We start from the raw sequence: 15710 nt of genomic DNA on the forward strand, positions 1-15710 counted from the left end.
CATCCTCATATGGGAGACGAGGAGTTACAGCTCTCATAAAAAGCAGGAGGACCTGTGACAGCTGTCAGCCTGATGGACGTGGGAAGGTCATCAGGGTGGAGCAAGGTGGAGGAATTTGGTATTGCTTGAGCAGTAAGAGGTGAAAGCTTGTGAAAAGGGCGACAGGAATCAGCACATCTGCTTTAAGCGCTGAGGTCACAGACATTATAGAAGCAGATGAGGTACATGGCGGGCCCACAGTGCGGCTCCTCTTGTGTGAATGAATTACTGAGATATTTTGGAATGACGATAAATGGAAAACTCCAAACAGGAGATTCAGTTAATGTAAAAACCCTGGCTGAGTACCCTCTGGTGTACTGAATGCCAGACTTGTGGAGTAAGAGGTTGCAGACTGTGTGTCCTAATGTGGCATGAAGTCACGCCTCCAGTAAGCATAACACAGATGCTTTTATAATAATTAACAAGAGGAATAGTGTTACTTTTTATTCCTGAGGGTTTATGTCAGGAAGCACAACTAAAATAGGTACAGAGACTTTTTGTTGCATGATTGCCACCACGCAGTTTTAAGTGTTGCCACAGAAAGATGTCCTGTCAAACACACTGATCACACATCCACTCACAATTGTTACAAGCAGCACTTTCCTGTCAGCTGTAGTGCTGCTCTGACAGATACACAGTCATGGCGTGAATTACTTGTGTATCAGTCCTCCTTTACCTAGTTTCTCAAATCTTCAGGCACAGTCTGTTTATGGTAGCACAGCAGCCTCTAGTGGCCACAGACAGCACAAGTACTGCTAACAGCCATGATTATCCAGCATGCTGACTGAGAACCAATATGACAAACGGATGTGGGAATTGAAAAAACAACATATCTAAACAGGAACTGAGGACCACTGAAGCTTACACAGGTTTCAACACCCGCACACTGAAGAGAACAGCGGCCGCATACACATCTGCACACATGTGGAGGCCTGAGACAAGTGTAGACCCTGTTTCATTTGAAACATGAGATTTCATGTTCCATGTAATCAGAGAGTTCGGAATAATTTCTATTTTTCTCTTTTGAGGCCATGTTGGATAATACGAGCACACACACCATGAGAAGATATAAGTCTACTGTTTGCATCCTGGCAGCTCCAGCGTCCCTTTAACATCTCTGGTTCTATGAGGCTGTTGTGGACAATTGAAGGACTGTTCATTTGTCAGGTCTTTGGTTTTTAAACAACATTGAATATAAAATTTCATACACTGTGACAGGGGATTTTATATTGGCTTTGTTCCCATAATGTCTAAAATAAAGAGAGCCACTTTTATACAATGCACAGTGTTTTTGCTGACCTTCATGTCCATTTGCCTTCACTCAACTGCCAGTTCATTAGGTACACCTCAGGCAATACTAATTCAGTCGAAGAAACTGCATAAAAACTGAACATTATAGCCTTAATGACAGCGGGATGTTGAGCTATAGCTGTACCTAATAAAAAGGCAGCTGAGGTATGTAGTATTTGATAAAACTAACCCTAAAATCCTAAAACCTGCTTGCAAAATTGACATTTTTGAGAGGACACACATCTTTGCTTTTAGTGTTGTTGTCACATTTCAGGGACTGAACAGATCATTTGGACACAGCACGCTCAATTAACTGTAACAACTGTGTGATCTTTTTTTTTTTAAATTGTCTTATTCTTTCTTTTTTATTACACAAACTGTGAACTTCACCAGCAGCCCTAAGTGAATTATCCTGTTGAAATAAAGGTAAACAATCAAATCATTAAATCTGAATTAAGTCACTTTAAGTTATCATTTGGCAGATGTTTTAAAGAATGTAAAGGACGAAGAAAACAGTTCACACTCAGACATCACACCCGCCTCTGGTACAACATTTCATACAAAACTATTGAACTTAAAGACATTTGAACACCGTTCAGCTTGCGTTTGCCTGCTTTCATGAGTTCTTAGCAAATCGTGGACGCACAGATGGTGCCAGCTTACAGGCCCATTATGCTCACAGATGAATCTGAGCAAGGTACTTAATTGGCATGGTGTCATGTTAGGCTGCAGTGTGCACAGGGCTGGAGCCGCTGCCTGCAGGAGAGGAGACCGGGGAGCCTTGTCGTCTGCAAAAACCTCCTTGCTGAACATTGTTGCCCCGCCGCTGCTTGTGTGTGCATGTGTGTGTGTGTGTGTGTGTGTGTGTGTGTGTGTGTGTGTGTGCACGAGTCTGACAGGCTGCCTCTCCCAACTACACAACACCACGATCCGAGTTACAGAAGAGGCTTTTCGACTCAAGCCTCCATCCGCCATTTTCGGCAGATTGAAAGCAGGTAGAGCACAAAAATCACAAGCCCCCGGTCAAATAAAGCAGGTAAGTGCGCGTGTGAGTAGCCTAAACCCAAAAAGCAGCCTACGGCAGGCAGCAGTGAGGGAGGAAAGGGCTCTAAACACCTTACTGCGGCCAGCATCGGAAGAATAAGGAGAGCGGACGCTTTGCCTACAAGGGTAACAATAAACTGCATCCTTCAGGCGCTGCACGGTTTACATATCCGTTCATTGTATTTGTCTTTGTCAACTTTCTGGGGGATGAACAGGCTGAACGCTTTAAAAACCGCTTTACGCACACACCCACAGTGAAATCTCTCCATTTGTTGCTTGAAGTTCAGTTTCAGAAGGGGTTTAAAAATGTCTGATCACAACTCCAGCACCAGCGGGTCATAGTGAAGACAAAAAAAATTGAAATGAAATGAACCGGCCAGTAAAAAGTTCACGCTTTCTATCCTTCATTTTAACGGGATGGTAAAGCTTGAGCGCCTCAAATCTGGAGACAATAAGATTTATTGGCTTAGCTTTGTCAGCTGTCTGCATTTAAGATAATAGAGCTTCATCATTAAGTCAAGTTAGAGCCGTTCACGTCAAAAGATCTGATAATAAATTATGTGGAATATATTTATTTATTGTTAATGAAGTCAGTTTGATGTGTGAGTTCAGCCCTACAACACACGGTCAGCTCATTGTGCTCCTGAACAATTGGCTTTTTCTGCCACTTTGGACAAAAAGCAAGTTACCAAAGCATAGCAACTGTCTGTCTGTGATGGGAACATTTAGGTTTTCCATAAATGCAAGAAAACAGTCAATTTAAGCAACAATTTATTGACTTTTCTGTCATTTGAGTCATTTCCTAAGCAGCATTCACCGCTTCCACCTCGTCTGATGTGAGGCTTTTTTCCTCTTTTGTGCTCATGATAATCGAGTAATGAATGAATAAATGATGTTGTTGCTTGCTCTAAAACCACAGAGATCATCTGGCAGTCACGACAAAGACATTTCACATCTCGTACTGTAACGTACACGACATGCATTCATCAAAAATGTGAAAGAGCTGCGTGATTATAAGACCCTTATCCCTGTCTGATGCTGTGCTTGGCTGATCTCATTGCGTATTTGGGGGGTTTTCAGACAAAACAAGTAAATTGAAGATGCCATGTTGTGCTCTGGAGAATTATACATGTGTGTTTTATTGATAAATCTGTTTTTTAAGTGATAAATCTGCAAACAAATCCAGTTGCAGCCCTAAAAATCTGCCTGCATTAACTGATAGGCGACGCTTCTTATTTAAGACAGGGGCCTCAAACTGGTCTTTGTCATAGGTCAACAAGGGAAAGGGAAATACTGTGCTGTCCATCCTGTGATTAAATTTGCACGTCACAACTTTCAGAAACTCGGTGTTGCGGCGTAGACACAGCACCTCTTGTTCTGAACCACTATGGAAATAAGTCAAAGTAAATTTTGTTTGGTGTCATGTTTCAGTTTTATGCAAAACCCCCCTCAACTATAAAAGAAAGCTGCATTAGACAGTTGTGAGTTTGCCCTCGCTGAGATGCAGTTTGGAATGAATTCACTTTGAGGGCCTCCATTCAAGTGTGCTGCTGCTTTTTTAATCTCTGACTTTATTCTACATTTACAGTCCATGCGGTAACGCTCTGTTAAGACTCGGTGCCCACTGTCTCGTGGAAACCTGCCTGAACAGGTAAAATGTCTTTATACAGTGTCCAATGTCCTGCACGATTATATTTGACAGTTTCATTGGGTGTGATGCTTTTTGGTTTAAAAATAAAATCATTTTTTCATGTGTTGTAGATCATGGCCATCACTGGAGGGACAGTGGAAACTCTAGAAGAAATCCCAGCTCATGTGTGGAAGGGTTTGCCTGACTGTTTGAGTCTCGGACCTTCTGCTATAAATCAAAGCCGTATCGGTAAGTTCATGACAGGGTCCGCTCTGCTAAGACAACTGGAACTTTAACCTCATCTTCAAAGACCACCAACATGCTGATTTTCACATTTGCATTTCATTGATGTACACTTTGAAAGTGACTTCGCGTAGCCAGCGATAGACCACAGTGAGAGCAGGCTGTGGTGGAAAATGGAGAACTTGAGAGTTTCAGTTCACTTTGAAGACATTTGAGGAGGATCTAATGGTGCAAACAAAGTGGATTAGAGCGCTCGTTATGTCCAAAGGCTTTCAGTATTTTCTATGATACCTCAGACACACTTAAATTAATTTTAAAGAGTTAGAATAGAACTTACTGTGTATTCAGTTTTATTGTTTATCTGGAAAAAATGCTCTTTAGAGATGTAAGATGTGAACACAGTGGGCAGGAAGTCAGTCAGTTAAGGAAACTGGGATCCTAATTCCATTTTGTGTATTAACAGTACACTACAATGGGTGTTTGGTTTTGTCCTGTGGCCCACCATTAAGGTTCAGCTTTGACCCACCAAGGGAAAAAGTTTGGGTACTCCTGGTATAAAGGGTCTCAGTGCATGGTAACAACTCATACTCACCACAGAGAGAGTAATAGCATCTTGGAACCCTTTGATCATTTTAGATTCAAATTTAACAGCATTTAGACTCACCACAGAGTGACATTTAATGAATCTGTTTCTGTTGCCGTCAAAACGTTTGCAGACTAACATATAATGATACTCATCACCTTGACCTCCTGTCAGACATGAAGCACGCTGGAACATAGTCACAGACATGCAGTATCTCTTCTTTGAAGCTAACTTCAGACAGATTTGTTCCACACGGGTCTAAGAAAAAATACATTTTTAAAAACTAAAATCTGTCTTAAATAAGCTCTAGTTATTGTAAACCTCACCACGCCAATCCTGAAGATCCATATCCTCGATTTCAAGGTTAAGTTCAAAGTTTAATATTGTTAAAGTTAAACACAAGACAGGACATCGCTTTTGGGGCACATGTTCCCCAAAACTTAAACTGATTAAAGAATATAATCTCAGATGTAACAGCAATAAGATGTTCCTCTTCTTATCCTTTTAGGCGTCTGGGCCACTCGGGTCATTCCTAAAGGCAAGAGGTTTGGCCCATTTGTCGGAGAGAAGAAGAAAAGGTCCCAGGTGACGAGTAATGTTTACATGTGGGAGGTATGTCCCAGGCGGCTCTGCTGGCTTCTATACCTGAACAACTCCTCTCCACGTGTGTGGCAGTCACTTCATACCGAAAACGAGCCCAACTACATTCTGCATCAAGCTTAGCACCGAACAGTTGGAGAGAGTTTTTATAATCATGAAATGTGTCGCTGGCTGTAAAAGTTGTATAAAAGATTAACACAGACATTTCAAGGCATGCAGCTGTTTGAGGATAAAGCTGCTGTTATGATATTGCCAAACAAATGCTGCTGATTATCTTTTAGCTTGGTGGTCCTCCTGTCCTGCTCTTCTAGAGGAATATATATATATATATATATATATATATATATACACACACACACACACACACACACACACACACACACATACATACATACACACACATATATATATGTATATATTTTACCACAATGTCCTTGTGCTTGTGTCCTCTAGGTTTACTTCCCAGCGCGGGGCTGGATGTGTGTTGACGCCACAGACCCCATGAAGGGGAACTGGCTGCGGTACGTGAACTGGGCTCGCTCCACTGAAGAGCAGAATCTGTTCCCCCTGGAGATTAACAGAGCCATTTACTACAAAGTGTTAAGGGTAAGTCAAACATATATTCATACAGCCTGTAGGTCCTACAACCAAGGGCACGTGGACTGAGGTGTAATGAATAAGTGAATGAATGGAAAGTCTTATTTTGGGATCAAGGCACTAAATAATGTTGTTATGGTCTGAGATTTTTTTTTTTTTTTTTCGATGTGCATGTGAAAAGCGTTTCAAATACCCCCTCTCATGTTTGGAAATTTTTAGAAACCCCTCACAATATAACATAGTCCAGTTTGACCACAAACTATAGCCTCAGTAATAATCATATCCCTAAATAAAGACTGAAAACTGACTTAAAACTGAACATTATCATCATTTTCTAAAGTTAGAATTTCTGGCTGAGCTGTTGTGACAGATTGCATTAAGTTGTAGATGTGTACCTAATAAAGTGGCCAGGGATTTGACATGAATGATGCAGTCACCTCATGAATCATGACCCATTTCTCTCCCCTCCATGTCACATTAGCTGCTCTTAATAATAAAATTTATTGGTGATTCTGACCCTGACATTATTTTGTAGTGTCGCCCAGCCTTAATTTTGAATGTAGGACTTGTGTTTTCATTGTTGTACTAGTACTTTTACTTCAGTGAAGGACCTGAATACCTCTTCCACCACTGGTTAAAACTGTCTAATGTGGAGCATACATGCATCAGTTGTAATTGACTAACTGTGATGTGGTGTATGAAGCTCATCCCTCAGCTCATTAACATTCATGCAAGTCTAAAACGTAGAGTCATGTTAACTCCATCAAATCTTCTCCATTAGAGAATATACTGCAGGCTATGGTGGAAACACTGTTAAATTCCATACCCCCCCTTAGACAGATAAGATGCACAGTGGCCCAAATATCCCCCTTGCCTCTCAGCAAGCCGGGCTGTGATTGGTGGCCGACCTCATCTCTCATTGTTGCAGCCTATCGGGCCGGGAGAGGAGCTGCTGGTGTGGTACACTGTGGAAGACAACCCTGAGATAACAGCTGCACTGGAGGAAGAAAGAGCCAACAGTCTGAACAGGAAAAATTCACCCAGGGCGAAGCGAGGTGAGGCCTTACTTACCAACCGAGATGACATTATGTGCTCGGTTTTCATCTCCGGTGTGACTGGCCACGCTAAAACGGCCACCAGTCGATCCCTTGGCAGCTCAGTCGAAGTTGTAACTGACGAGCTAGCTAGCTACAAACGAAGGAAGGCTAGCGGTGGCTAACGTTAACGGCTGCGATGTGTGGGGCTTCTCTCTACTTTCATACCCGACCTCAAACTCGTCGCTGCGAACAGATTTGGCTCTAAATAACGACCAATTAGCCAACTCGTTGCCGTCAAAATACCCCGTTTAGCTGGAAAGCGAGCATATGAGCAACTTTTTAGCTGCTTTTCCTCCTCTGGGTCCTGACGTTGTCGAGGATGTGACCTTCCTTGAGTTCCTAAAGCATGAAAGCCATCCATCGGCGAGCCTCTCTACTTGATGATGGCCTAGCAGGTTAGCTAACTAGCCAGCTTCCTTATCCAATTGCAGTTTAATTTAGAGCGCAGGTATTGTATAACAACTTAAAATATAGCTGTTATACGTCGTGGAGAGTGTTCAAAATTACCTTTCCCGTCGTTCTGGGTCCAGAATAACCAGTTCATCGAGTTGTCAGACTTGGTGTTGCATGCTAGCATGATGCTAAACGGCTAGGTCTGAACACACGGACATCTCGGTGTACAGAAGCACATAGATAACTGCCTGCAGTAAATTATTATTAAAAAGTGATCATATCGATGTGGAGCAGAGACACTTAACACCGTGGCAGTCGTTCTAATAGGTCGGGCTTTGATAGCATTAACGTTGAAGACATCAAAACAGAATCGATGTAACTGTAATGACAGAAACAGCATTTAGGAAATTGCTTTGCCGATAAAATCATGAAAACAACACAAAGTAGTAGGGATGTGTCAATGATCAGATGTTAAAAAAAAAAACAAAAAAAAACAGTCATAACAACACAATTACACTGGTCAGTATGAACTTTGGACATAGTGTGTCCATGTTTTGGATTATGTGGGTGTTTGACTGTGAGACCATGAAGAAGAGGGTAAATTGATTAAATGTATATATTTGGTGTCTGATATCTGACCTTATCTGTTGTGGTCTGATTTTGATGCATCTTGTTTCACCCATCTGTCTTTACCATGGGGGCTAAGGGACATCATGTAGTGTGTTGTAATGCGAATATATGTTGAAGAAATCCTGCTGAAATATTGTAGTGTAATACCACATGAGTACAATAGTCCTGTGTAGATAATTGCCACTTAGATGCTTGCAAATGTGAATTAGAGACTGTTTAATTATATGTAATTAAACCAAACACATAAATATAGGCAACATACAGAAAGTCAAATCCATCCCTGTAACTCCTGAAATATCTGTGAGATAATGGAGACAGAATACATGGACAGTTAGCCACATATCCTGAGTATAATCTTTTGAAAGATTGCCCTTAATTGTACAAGCTAGTGTTAAATATGATTTGTGTCATTTCTTGTTAGAAAAAACAATATAATTTTCTGTGTGACCTTACAGGCAGTAGCCTCTTGCACACCAGCTCTCTATACTGCAGCACAGTACAGGGCTTTTGGCAGCCCTGGACTGTGCTGCAAAGTCAGCCTTGATGAAGCTATCCTACCTGTCCCGCTAGCTTCATCTGAATACCAAACACTATGCATGTTACCTAACTGATGTATGTCAGAGTTGGTGTGCTTGCCCAGTAGCTGCTGTGTTTAAAAAAAAAGAAAAAAAAACCCTGACAGAAAAGGCTACGGCTCTTAAATGCTAGCGCAGTTAAAGTTGTATTGCTGCTGTAGATTTAGCAGAATGCCTCGGACCATGCTGGTCAGATGACTGACCTGCAGCATGTGTTTCTCTGGTATGAATTAGGCTTTGTAGGCCAGGTCAGGTGACCTTGTTGACACACTCCAGTGATGAGGAGGTGCAAGGGAAGCCTATTGACTCAGACAAGGCTTTGAAATTCAAAATAGTGTCATGTTAAGCATTGCCTTATCTAATTTATCAGTTGTCCTCTTTATGGTACTGGATGCATGAAAGCCCTTAATTATGAATGCAACGTGAGGCTGCTTTAGGATAGACTGCAAGGTTGACTCACATTTCCCTTTTGAATTTCAAAGCAGTAATTTTACTTCTTCCTGTGTTTTTGAATTGCAGTATGTGTGGTGCCAACCCAGATTTTCCTGTAGCAATTTGAACACATGAGATGAAAAAGTAAAATTGATTTTAAAGTCTAAACTGCAGATTTATGGGTCTATCAGTTATAAAGAAATAGCTGTATCTTGCAAATCCATTCATATTTTTTGAAGTCATTATAAAGCTTTGCATTCCTCCAGAAGTCCATTTGGTTACTGGGATTTATTTGCAAGATTTAACCAAAGCCTGCTATTTGGCCAAAGATGTATGTGAGTGGCAGAAATAATAATGATCAAACAAACATTTACCGTGTTTTTATCATGTTAATACGTCTACTTGTGTTGTCATTTTATTGGTGCATTGTTGACATCTCTGCTCATGAAATATTTGTGGGAAATCCTAACTGGCTAAAAATGCTAGGCTGATGTTGACTTTATGTGCTTTAAAATTTTAAACCTGCTTTTAAACAAGCCTGATACAAAGTTATGTGTTTATTTGTACTTGCAGCCAGAAGAAAGCTGCTGGAGAGAGCCAGACAGGCTGGTTTGGGTGGATTCAAGGAAACGAGTGGAACCAAACCTACTGTCGAGGAGATGTGGGATGGGGAAGAAGGTAAGCTGACTCAATCTTGTGGATAATGAGCATATTTACACCCACTCTTTCAATGAACATTTCCCAGGTATTTAATATTTATGAGTATTAACTGCAGTTTCTGAAATTGTTTGATGAAACACTCTAATAAATTGTTTATAGGTCTGAAGGAGGAGGATGAGAAGCCACCCACCTTAGGGCCCTCACAGGAAGTCCAGGAAACCCATCTAATGGGAAACACTGACCATAGAAATGTGGACAACAAGTCAGATCTGATGACAGACAGAGGAAATGGGGAGGAGGAGGAAGAAGAAGAGGAGGAGGATGCTGATGAATTGGAGGAATCAGGTGAAGTACAGCAACAAACTGCTCAGCGTTCACCTACGGCTGACTCAATGCAAAATAAGCAGCCTGGACCATCACTGACCTGTGGTAAAGAAAGCCATACAGAATCACAGGGAAAGTTGAAGTCTTCCTCGCTTGCATGTCAAGAACCGGAGATTGATCCAGATCTTGACCTTGACCCTGATCCCGATGGTGACCTCGAGGGTGATCCCCACGGAGAGTCGTATCCCTGTCAGCACTGTGAGCGCCACTTCTCAACCAGACAGGGTCTGGAACGTCACAATCACATTCATGCCATCACTAACCAGCAATCACAGCTGTTCAAGTGCCGGTACTGTAGTAAATCCTTTGGTTCACAGGTGGGGCGGCGGCGGCATGAAAGAAGGCATGAGAGTGGGCCTAAGAAAAGGCCAGGCTCATTGGCTGGGACTGCCAGTCTACTCAGTCCTGTGGTGCAAACTGATGGCTCAAGTCCTGACTGCACAAGCCCGACTAGTCACTATATAGCCATAGGGTCCCAGTTTACAGGAGGGCCTCTGCACAACTCTGAGATGCAGAGAAAGGAGTTAGGACCTCATGCAGACCGTCCCTTTATATTGGATGAAAATGGAGAGTCTAAGGAACTCCATCCCTGTAAGTACTGTAATAAAGCATTTGGCACACACACCAACATGCGCCGACACCAACGCAGAATACACGAGCGGCACTTGTTACCGAAGGGAGTTCGCAGGAAAGGCATGCTGCTGCAAGAGGCTTCTGTGCAGCAACGTCAGCTGCCTGATGAGTCCCCCAGCACCAGCCCTCCCCCTGTCTATGTGCCCAGTGCGGACACAGAAGATGAGGCAGACAGGGACGATTACGCAGTTGACATATCCAAAAACATCTCTGAGAATCTGAGCTTCTACATTGATGGCAAGATTGTGTCCAGCAGTTCAGTGAGCACCTGTGAGGTGATAGAGGTGGACTCCCGATCTGCCGCTCTGTTTGGTCTGGACACCGTCATCATCAGCCCAAATCAGATCGGTCAGGCACTGAAGGTGGAGGGTAGAACGAGTGCTGCGAAGCAAGTCTCCATCATTGGCCAGCCATCGGCAAAAAGAAGAACGTCCACACCTCCACTTGTTCCCAGCCTTAAAGTGGAGACCGAAACAGGATCTTTCACGGCCCCTTCATCGTCTTCATCATCCTCAACATCTTCCTCATCTAACTTGTTGGTGGGAGGACTGTTCCAACAAGCTGCAGATTCATCAGCTTTTCAGCGGGAGAAAACAGTTTATCTCTCGCCAAAGCTCAAACAGCTCCTTCAGACACAAGACATTCAGAAATCAACCATTACCCTGATAACAGAAAGCCATAGACTGGCCTCGCCGCTGTCAGTCACACCACTGCAGGGGACTTCAGGCAGGTTTAAAAGAAGAACAGCCTCTCCCCCGTCATCTCCACAGCTCAGTCCTACATGTAAAACAGAGAGCTGTAAAGCCGAGGTGGTGAGCTCGTACACCCTTAAGGTACCGAAGCTGGAAAGCCACAGTGCGTCACCTCCTGGGAGCCTACAGGACAAGGAAAATGGAGACAGCCTTAGCCTTTCTGGAAACAATATGCAGGGCCAAACGTCTTCTAATAGTGGTGGAAACTCCTGTAATCAGCAGCCCTTGGATCTGTCAAATTCTGTCAGTAGGAGGAGTGACAGCTTGAACAAGGTGCTTGGGGATTCAGCTCTTGATTTAAGCTTGCATCGGAAGAGCAACGTCGAGTCTGAATTAAAGGCAAGTCCTGCACCACAGTCACTCATAAAAAAGAGAAAGCCTAACACCAGCATGCTTGAAAAGGTGCTGATGAATGAGTATGTAGGTCTACCCTTGCCAGGAGAGGAGGGCCCCGCTGCATTGTCGAACATAAGTTGTTTTCATTCTCGGTCTCCGAACACTGCATTGGAATCTGCCCACCCCTCTCCACCCTCTTTGACCCCTGTCACCATGAACCCAAGTTCCCCCGGTACCTCCAGTGTGACTTCTCCAACACCACCACCCCCTGTTCTCCCTACCATACCCTCTCCACCGAATATGCCTAGCTCTCCTCTTTCTCAGCCTTCGGATTCCTCTGCACTGAGACCTCTTCCTGTCCTCTCGCCAAAAGTGTCTCCAAGATCAGTGGAACACAAGTCCCTGTCAGACTCGGAGGAGATTTTGTCAGTGGAAGAAAACAAAGATGAGGAAGAGGACCATATCGCTGAGCCGCTGGAGTCCCTGAAGACTCCCCTTATAGATACCCATAATTTTTCAGAGACATCAAGGTCTCCTGAGCCAGAATCAGTAGATTTGCCCACGGTAGAAGATGTTTCTCTAACTGCAGCTTGCAGCAGTCTGCTAAATGGAAAAATGAACCAAAACCTTGACTTGGTGACAGAGAAATCTTCTACTACGCTCTTGTCCCAGCCAGAATCCTCATCTTCCTCATCATCTCCTCCTCCTGCATCACACGATCCATCCCCATCGCTGGTTTCACAGTCCTGCCCTCAGATTAAGATAAAAGAAGAGCCTCAGCACTGTGAAGGTGAGCTGTCAGACATAAGTCATGCACCTCAGGATGGTGTTGAGTCTTCACCTCACCCTGCTGCTCCTGATAAACCATCTGATAAAACCTCTGAGGCGGAGGAAGTTGACTCGACATACTGCAAGACTTTTGTGTGTAATGTCTGTGAGGAGCCGTTCAACTCTATCAAAGAGCTCAGTGGACATATCACAGAGCATGCTGCTGATTGGCCTTTCAAGTGTGAATTCTGCGTGCAGCTGTTTGGTGATGCCCCAGCGCTGCTGGCTCACCGGACAACACTACATGGAGTGGGCAGAATCTTTGTCTGCTCAGTGTGTTCCAAGGAGTTTGCATTTCTCTGTAATCTCCAGCAGCACCAAAAGGATCTGCACCCAAACGAGATGTGTTCACATACCACTGTAGAGAGTGGCAAGCTCAGGCCACAAAACTACACAGATCCATCCAGAGCCAAAGAGGAAAGCAGTCCCTCATCACCAGCACCAGAGAAAACTGATGAAGCTGCTCCACACAGTGACTCTGATTTAGCAAAAGATGATCCTGATGTTAATGGTAATCATGCAGAAGACCCCAATGAGGAGCTGTACACTACAATAAAGATCATGGCCTCAGAGGGAGCGAAGCCTAAAGGCCCAGATGTGCGCCTTGGCATTAATCAACACTACCCCAGTTATAAACCACCCCCTTTTCCTTATCATAGCCGTTCCCATGCTGGCTCTGTGGCCTCGGCTACTAACTTCACTACCCACAACATACCACAAACTTTCAGCACTGCCATTCGCTGCACTAAGTGTGGCAACAGCTTTGACAACATGCCTGAACTGCACCAGCACATTTTGGCCTGTGCCAATGCTAGTGATAAGAAACGTTACACTCCCAAGAAAAACCCCATCCCCCTCAAGCAAATAGTGAAGACTCAGAATGGAGCGGTGTCGCCCTCAGCAGCCAATGCAGGCCACAGTGCTTTCCGGAGAATGGGTCAGCCAAAGAGACTTAACTTTAATCAAGATACTGGTAAAACAAAAATGAGTGCCCTCAGTAAGAAGAAAAACCAGCTGGTCCAGAAGGCAATTTCACAGAAAAATAAAGCTGCCACTTTTGCAAAGAAGGCTACCGTTAAAGTTGAAGAAGAGCAGCCCTCTAACGTCTGCCCCCACTGTAGTCGGGAGTTTACTTATCCAGCAAGTCTCAGTAAACATATGGCAGTCAGCTGTCCCATGAAGCCTGTTGTTAAAAAGGGCAGAAAGGGTCTTGCAGAGGTGAAAAGGGTGGCAGTGTCTGCGGTAGATAAAAACAAGAATCTTAGGAAGAAAGTTGCAGACTGTGAAATACAGCAGACGGAGACCGAGCCTAAACCCCTGGGAAAGACCAGAGCTCGCAGCTCAGGCGCAGCAGACCCAGAGCCCTCCCAGTCAAGCAAAGGAAAAACCGCTGCCTCGCTGGGCCGACTAAAGAGGCCTGCATCGTTCCCAGCACCAGTTGCTGCTAGCAAAAAAACTAAGAAGGGCCATATTCAGTCTCTACCTCCCACCCCATCAGCCCCGGACACTCCCAGTGACACTGCACAACAACGGCCTGCCATGAGAATGCAGCGTATGGGCAGAGAGGCAGCACCCAAGAGATTAGCAGAGGCCAAATCACCACCGGCACTACAGCTGAAGAAAGAGGAGCGGTTCTCCCTTCGAACAAGGGACAGAGTAGGTGGTCCAGTCACCAGGAGCTTACAGATGGCCAATGCAGCTCCTTCTGCTGAGGTGAAAACTGAGGAACCACCAACTCAAGAGCCAAAAGACACTCAGGTGAGCCATTGCCCTTTGTTTGTTTCTTTGCCTCCCTTCTTCTGTCTTGTCTGTCTATCTTGGGGCTTGACAGATACATCAGCAAGACCAATATTAACATATTGCAGATATACCTGTGTCACTATATGTGCCAGCTGATAGGGGACAGGAATTTGCAGCAAAGAATTGCCAAAGATATGTTTGAGACAACTTCATGACATAGTTTATCCACCAAAAGAGACGGACAACTCTGTTTTTTAACAGCAAAATATCCAGCTCAGTTTCTGTCTTGGTCATGAGGAGGCACCTCATGAAAATGTTGATTATTGTTGCTGTTATCTGATGAACTGAAAGATTATTTCTTTGTCAGTTGATATTTCTATGTTTTAAGCTGGATAAACAATTATAGAAAAAACTGGAATATTGACAAAAAATGCACTGCTGCTAAAAGCAGGTCTGTTTTTTATATTTTTCTCATGAAAAGTGAACATTTTGAATCGTGTAACAGTGACGTGTATGTGTCTATAAAAGTTGAATATCGGCTCATAAATCATTACAACTCTCTCAAATATTGATGCCAATGTGTCCTCAAAAATCCAGTGACAGTCGGGCTCTAATCTTAACATCCTGTTTTATAAAAGTGCTCTTGGACATCTGAATTCTGAATTTCTGAACAAATCATACAGCCCAAGTACTCATATGCTATGAGTTAGTATTTTTATGTGATAGTACTTCAGATCTCACAGCTCGAGGGCTGCAACTAAAAGGTTATTTTCAGTTGATTTTAAATTTGTGGCAATTTTGTTTCCAAATTCACATAAACGATTATCTGATTACCAAGGGTTTTGCAGTTAAATTCTCTGCTTATCAACTAATTGATTAATGGATTAGTTTTTGCATCTCTGTGTTGCTCACCTTTGTGTGTCTCGCGTTGCAGGAGGTGCTGATGAAGTGAGCCGCGTGGACATTGTTGAGCTCTTCTTCCTGGGAATACAGTGCTCACCTCTCAGGCAACGCTCTGGACGAAACAAGGCACTGACGGCACTGAGGTTGATCTTTTGCGGTGGGCTCATTCACTCAAAACAAGTGAAGTCTGCTTATCTCAACTGCCTTTTGCTGCATTTCAGGAGGGAACTCTTTATCTTCCATCTCCATTATGAACTGAACTGAGCCTCGATTTTAGCCAGCCTTGCAAAAAAAACAAAAACAAAAAAAGGAAAAAAGAAA

The 15710-nt window shown here is 43.6% G+C and overlaps 1 protein-coding gene across 1 annotated transcript; it reads left to right on the forward strand.

The window, feature by feature from the left end:
* The first annotated feature begins 4134 nt into the window (after positions 1 to 4134).
* prdm2b (PR domain containing 2, with ZNF domain b) lies at positions 4135 to 15710 on the forward strand. Its single transcript, XM_070958863.1, has 7 exons — positions 4135 to 4252; positions 5338 to 5441; positions 5883 to 6035; positions 6955 to 7081; positions 9727 to 9831; positions 9973 to 14504; positions 15421 to 15710. The coding sequence occupies exons 1-7, from the start codon at positions 4138 to 4140 to the stop codon at positions 15436 to 15438; spliced, it is 5154 nt and encodes a 1717-aa protein (XP_070814964.1). The 5' UTR covers positions 4135 to 4137; the 3' UTR covers positions 15439 to 15710.

This window comes from Chaetodon trifascialis, chromosome 3 (genome assembly GCF_039877785.1).
Source record: "Chaetodon trifascialis isolate fChaTrf1 chromosome 3, fChaTrf1.hap1, whole genome shotgun sequence".
Classification (NCBI taxonomy): Eukaryota; Metazoa; Chordata; class Actinopteri; order Chaetodontiformes; family Chaetodontidae; genus Chaetodon; species Chaetodon trifascialis.